Here is a 6,040-nt window from a genome sequence, read left to right as displayed (position 1 = left end):
AGATGGAAGAGACAAACCTGAAATATTTAAAAAATTATTAACTTCATACTTTGTTAAATATTTTTGTAATTTATTATATCATGAAAATTTTCCCATTTAAAACTTACTTTTTGTTTTAATAAAATATTTTTATATTTAAAAACATTTTCAAATATAAAAAGATTAACTTATACCTAAAACATAATAAAAGTTTAGATTTTATTTACAAGAAACACTAATTTTGTGAATTTAAAATATAACAAAGTCTACAATTTTGCTAAATATTTTTACTAGTATGGTGTTTACAATAATTTTTTTTTATAAATATTGTATACAGTTAAAAGTTATTTTAGATTTTAGAATTAAACAATAATTAAAATGGATAACAATTTTTAGAATAATTATTAACTATGTAGTAATATTTTTAAAAAATTGCAAATATAGCAAAATCGTGATAGACTTCTATCGTTGATAGACTACTATGATTTATCAGTGATAGACCAATATTTGCTACATGGTCTATGAATAATATAGATTTTGACAAATTTTGCTATATTTATAATTTTTTTAAAAAATTGCTATATATTTTATTATTTTAAATATAATTGTTATATTTACAACTATCCGTTCAGTAAGAAAAAAAAGAAAAAAAAAAGGTTAGAAAAGAAACATGAAAGAAAAGAAAGAAAAGCCAAGGGAAAAAAAAGAGGCCACAATGTCAGTAAACAACTAACTATTGGGTGGAAAAAAGAAAGAAGCAAAAAGAAAAGGAAAAAAAAAAGAAGAAAAGAAAAAAAAAAAAGAAAAGAAAAGGAGCACTAAAATTCAAAGTCAATAAGGGAAAGCTCTGCCCTTCTTGGTAATAGGCGTCCATTTCCTCCTCCTTTTTTGCGATTTCTTTCTTTTCCCACCGCGTGGACTTACCCCAACTCAACTACATCAACGGTTACACAAAAATAAACTTCATCGATTCCTTCTTCATTACAACCTTCTTTTTTTGCTCCTTTTCTTCCCAATACAGTGATTCTTTCTGAGTTTTCTCTTTCCAGGACTGATCTTTGCAATAATTCACCTTCTGGGGTTGTTCTCTTTTCTCGTTTTCTTCAATTTTTCGACCACTTTTGGATCGGTAAGCTGATTTCTGGGTTGCCCTTTTGGTGCTTTGTATTTGTTTTTGTAATTCTCTTGACTTTTGGTGTTATTGAGATGTTTTTGATCGTCTTTGGTGTTTGATTGATCGGAATTGTTTTTTCTGAATTTGCAGTTTGGTGGATTCTGTTGTTTTTGCCCCTTTCGTCGTGGGGATTACTTTTTTTTTTTTTTTTTTGGTAGAGAAATTTGGATTTTCTCTTCCGTTATTGAGGTGGATGATTCTTGAAAGAGGAAAGAAGGTGAAGTGGGAAGAATAAATTGTATGGATAACTTATGCTGCTTCAATTCTGTCTATTCTCAGGTAGTAATATCTTCTTACATCTCTTTTGGCTGGTTTTATGTTAAGTGAATTTGTATATGTTGACTTCTGTTGGACTTTGTGTGGGGGTTGTTTCTGAGCTTCTGATGAATTGTTGAGGTCTAAATCATGGTTCTGAATTATCTTTGTTTCCGATCATTCATCAGTCTTCATTTGGACTTGTTTTTGATTTATTAGATAAAGCTGATTTTGTTACCTTTAGAAGGAGCTCCATGTTTAAGTTTGCTTTTTCAACATGGTAACTAACTTCATGGGTTGGGATTAAAGACTAGTTATGTTCTTGCTTTTATGCAAGTTTTCATTTTGAATACAGCAAGACCAACAAAAGTGGTTTGTCTTCACGCAACAATGTTTGGAAGAATTGTCAACTTCTCTTTCTTGAAGTTCAAAGTTGGCGATACTTGCCTTTTGTTTGGTCATTTAAGATTATGCATTTTGATGAGTAAACGGAAAACAGGTCAGAAACTCTCTTTTGCTAGTTTCTTGTTTTTCATATGACGTATATTTCACAAGGGATTGGCTCGCTGATGATATCCACATTCTGAAATCCAACGTCCTTGGGTTTGTTTTTATAATGAACAAAACCCTGAAGATGTTTGTATGTTTTGACGGAGCAGTGCTTGGATTTCAATCATGCATCTTTTCTTAACATGTTTAACAATTGTTGACATGCACTCATTTGCTTGTTTCATTTTCTTTTGAGGTATGTAATCTTGAGTATCTACTTGAAATGAACTTTTGTTTTGTCTTTTGAATGTGGAAAAATATCAGAACTTTTCACTAGCAAATTGCACTCGTGAGTAGCACTCCAATATGCCAATTATTATGAGGCACATTCATATTGATGTCATTGATTATGAACCATGAAAGATTTATTCCCTTTGTCTCTTTAGTTTGTAGGAGGGCGTTCATCATGTAGCTCTGGAAAGGGCAGGGGCAATCTATGCCCTGCCAGGTATGGCTTTAGCCTAGTAAAAGGCAAGGCAAATCATCCAATGGAGGATTATCATGTTGCTCAATTTATTACCGTGCACGGCCGTGAGCTAGGTCTTTTTGCTATATATGATGGACATTTAGGAGACAGCGTGCCCGCCTATCTACAGAAGCATCTATTTCCTAATATACTGAAGGATGTAAGTTCTTCGCTAGGTGCAATTATTGTTTCGTTAAGATGGCAATTATCAATTATCAGCAATCACTACTGGCAAAAGTCATTTGGAAATAAGATTAATCCGTTCAAAAGTTTCAGATGTTTTTTTATCCTTCATGAATGCTGGTTAGGAAAATGTTCACTGACATTTTGGTATGATATCTTGCCATTGCTTAAGGAGGAATTCTGGTCAAATCCCCGTAGCTCCATCTTTAAGGCTTACGAGAAGACAGACCAAGCAATACTCTCACACAGTCCTGACTTAGGAAGAGGTGGATCCACTGCCGTCACTGCAATTTTGATTAACGGTCAGAAATTATGGGTGGCTAATGTTGGAGATTCACGGGCAGTCCTATCAAAAAAAGGGCAGGAAATGCAAATGTCTGTTGATCACGAGCCAAACGCTGAGCGAGAAAGTATTGAGGATAGAGGTGGCTTTGTCTCTAACATGCCAGGTCTGGTAATGCATTGATGTATCCTCATGAATGCAAGTGTTCATACCTTAGCAGACATGCATTCTTCTTTTTTTATCTCTCTTTGATGCAAACCTGATGGACTGCTGGTCTGTGGCGATTCTTTTATCAAGTAGGAATTCCACATAGATGCATGAATGCTACTTTTCCTTTTTTCAGAATGTACAAGTTTGTTAAATCAATTTCTGAATTTTTGAGAATTAGGTTGAAGCTTTACTTTATTTATTTTTATTTTTGTGTCATCTACTTAGAAAACAGTTTCTGTGTCGACAAATATCTAATGAATTTTATCACATCAAATTTGCTGCATATAATGCTAAACTAAAACTGCTTTCGAATTAAGTGTTGCTTTGATTTTTATTTAAAGAGAGTTTCTACTGCAAACATTGTTTTCAATTTGTTGTTTTGTTTGTTTTTTAAAATGAGAAAGCAAACTTTCATTGGAAAAATGGTACTAGAATACAAAGACATTCAAAAAAGAAAGCCCACAAAAGATAGAGGTAGTAGCCTTAAGGAATGACCTCCAATCAAGCAAAACAATACCCAATGAGTAATTACAAAAAAGAAAACCTTTGCAACGGATGTCTACATGAAACTAGCAAGGGAGTAAACATCGTTAGGATGATGCTCTAGCCCTCTAAAGATCTTATTGTTCCTCTTTCCATAAAGCTCCTCGACACAGTAGCACCAACACCTGCTTGCCACAAAAACTTTGTATCAACGGATGGCATTTGAAGGTGAAAATGGCCACAAGTCACTATTACCTTCTATAATCCTTCTTGATTCTAGGAGATGATACATATCCTGATCCTCTGGATTCTATTTCGGCATGCAGTCTTCTGTGAACTCTATGATCAATGTTCAATATGTCCTATTAAGCTACATTGTTGGCTGTGAGATAGAAACTTAGATAATATTGACCACTAGGTTGTCTTTAAGTAGTGGATACAATTTGTCAGGCTGAACACATGACCCTTGTCTGCAACTTTTTCGGCAGCGGGATGTAAATTGTCACCATTGGAAACAGGAAATGAGAAATCATTTTTACCTAATGAGATAGAAAATCCTGAGTGATCTCCTAAATTGAACTTGTGCGTTTGGTAACTCTATTAGGGTGTGGCTTTGGAAGTGTTCAGTAACTAGAAACATTGAAAGGTCTACTTTTGCTAATGCTTTTGTGAACAAAATCTACTATTTTAGGAACGTTTTCTAGGATGGATAGAGGAACAGAAATTACTAACTGCACATTTTCTTAAAAGATTGATAACAAGAAACAGGACATGGGACTGGATTCATTTGGAAACTTGAGACTTATTTTGTAGTCACTAGTCAGTGCTACCACATCTCTCTCTTTCTCTTTTTTTTTTTCTTTTTCTTTTTCCTTTTCAATTTTCGTTCTTTTTGATATTTGGACTTCTAGTCACCATTTGAAATGGTGTTATAAATATCCTATTTCTGTGCTAGTATATACTTTTGAGATATGTTCTGAATTGCACATGAAGGTTAAGAGGCACATCTATTCTCTAAATTTTTTTGACTAGTATGGAATAATTAATGGTGTCGTACAGTCTGAGGTTGCTATGACTTTACTTGTTTTGACTTCACAATAATTCGATTATTTTCTGTCATGTTAGGAGATGTTGCAAGGGTGAATGGTCAGCTTGCAGTTTCTCGAGCATTCGGCGACAAGAACCTCAAGACACACTTGCGATCTGATCCAGACATAAGGAATGCCAATGTTGACTCTGACACTGAGCTTCTGATCTTAGCAAGTGATGGTCTATGGAAGGTAATTGCTACCATCAAACTGCAACAAGTATCCATTTTGAATGTTTCCAGTTTTAAAAACTTTTATGGAAAATTTCAGGTGATGACAAATCAAGAAGCCGTGGATATAGCAAGAAAAACCAAGGATCCCCAGAGAGCAGCAAAACATTTAGCAGCAGAAGCACTGAAAAGGGAAAGCAAAGATGACATCTCAATCATCGTAGTTCGTTTCAAAGGGTAAAACTTGTGTTGAGCTGAAGTTTGTTACAACATTACGTATGTATTAGGGGTGTTATGAAATCCATGGCATTCAACTCCACAATCTTTGAGCCATCCCCAGTACGAAGAGTCTAAAGAAAAACCCACTTAAATTTTGATGTCTACAAAAATATGTTTAATCTCCCTGTTCTTCCCTGCAGAAAGATTAAGGAAAAAAGGCATCTGTGTAGTATAATATGATGTTCTTGTTCTAAATTGGTGCAGTTTGATCTTTTTACATGATTTCTTTTCTTCTTTATCTGTAGATCCATGTATACCTTAATTTTTCTTTAACATTTTGTGAACTTGTGAAACAGTTTGGAAATGTAGGTTTAGCCTTTGGGTCTCCAAGGAACAGCTGCACGAGATGTATGCAACTATTGTAATAGATTGATAAGCTTTTTGGTTGATATATATATTTTATATCCTTGAAAATTAATTGTATTTTGATGTTCCCTCCCTCTGTTATGATACTCATGCTTTCTCTTTGAGGGAGAATCTACTGTTTCTTTTTACTCATTTGTTTTATTCTAATTATCATTGAAACATTACATTTAAAAAAGAGAAGTAATTTGAAACTATATATTTAACTCAAGTATTAATGCTCGTCTAACTTGGTTGACTATCAATTTTGCTTAGGTTAGGTGGAAAAGGAGGAAAATTCTGAACTTCATTTATTTGATTTGGTAGAGAGAGAATGCGCCACGTTTAAAAGCACAATATGTGTGTTTAATGTGGATGATTTTGTAGGGCTATATATTTGTCTTTAAGATTTTTAAGCCCATCAAATATTAAGTTTCTGAATTTCTAAAAGTAATATTTTAATCCACTAGGTTTAAAAATTGTGAAGTCAAGAGTTCTTTTTAATTATATTTTTAGATTATATATATTGTTCATCTTTCCTCATTGAGAAATCAAATAAATACTAATCTCAAACCAAGA

General features: G+C 33.4%; 1 protein-coding gene across 3 annotated transcripts; it reads left to right on the top strand.

Annotated features, from left to right (window-relative positions):
- The first annotated feature begins 714 nt into the window (after positions 1-714).
- On the top strand, positions 715-5,537 carry LOC103501141 (probable protein phosphatase 2C 9). 3 transcript variants are annotated; one of them, XM_008464636.3, is made up of 6 exons: positions 715-1,108; positions 1,244-1,432; positions 2,344-2,583; positions 2,779-3,055; positions 4,708-4,862; positions 4,941-5,537. In XM_008464636.3, the coding sequence occupies exons 2-6, from the start codon at positions 1,394-1,396 to the stop codon at positions 5,079-5,081; spliced, it is 852 nt and encodes a 283-aa protein (XP_008462858.1). In that variant the 5' UTR covers positions 715-1,108; positions 1,244-1,393; the 3' UTR covers positions 5,082-5,537. The 3 variants fall into 3 exon arrangements, with proteins under 3 accessions (XP_008462858.1, XP_008462859.1, XP_050944010.1); XM_008464637.3 differs by having other exon boundaries at positions 840-1,108; positions 2,782-3,055; XM_051088053.1 differs by lacking the exon at positions 715-1,108 and adding an exon at positions 1,764-1,907.
- The last annotated feature ends 503 nt before the right edge of the window (positions 5,538-6,040 follow it).

This window comes from Cucumis melo, chromosome 7 (genome assembly GCF_025177605.1).
Source record: "Cucumis melo cultivar AY chromosome 7, USDA_Cmelo_AY_1.0, whole genome shotgun sequence".
NCBI classification, from domain to species: domain Eukaryota; kingdom Viridiplantae; phylum Streptophyta; class Magnoliopsida; order Cucurbitales; family Cucurbitaceae; genus Cucumis; species Cucumis melo.
This window is presented reverse-complemented; position numbering and strand designations above follow the sequence as displayed.

What these genes read in the sequence shown, in the direction of transcription:
- LOC103501141 (XM_008464636.3), top strand. Translation starts at nt 1,394, where the DNA reads ATGGATAACTTATGCTGCTTCAATTCTGTCTATTCTCAG. An exon ending in CTTTGTCTCTAACATGCCAG is followed by an intron (nt 3,056 to 4,707) that starts GTCTGGTAATGC and finishes CTGTCATGTTAG; the next exon opens with GAGATGTTGCAAGGGTGAAT. An exon ending in CAAGTGATGGTCTATGGAAG is followed by an intron (nt 4,863 to 4,940) that starts GTAATTGCTACC and finishes GGAAAATTTCAG; the next exon opens with GTGATGACAAATCAAGAAGC.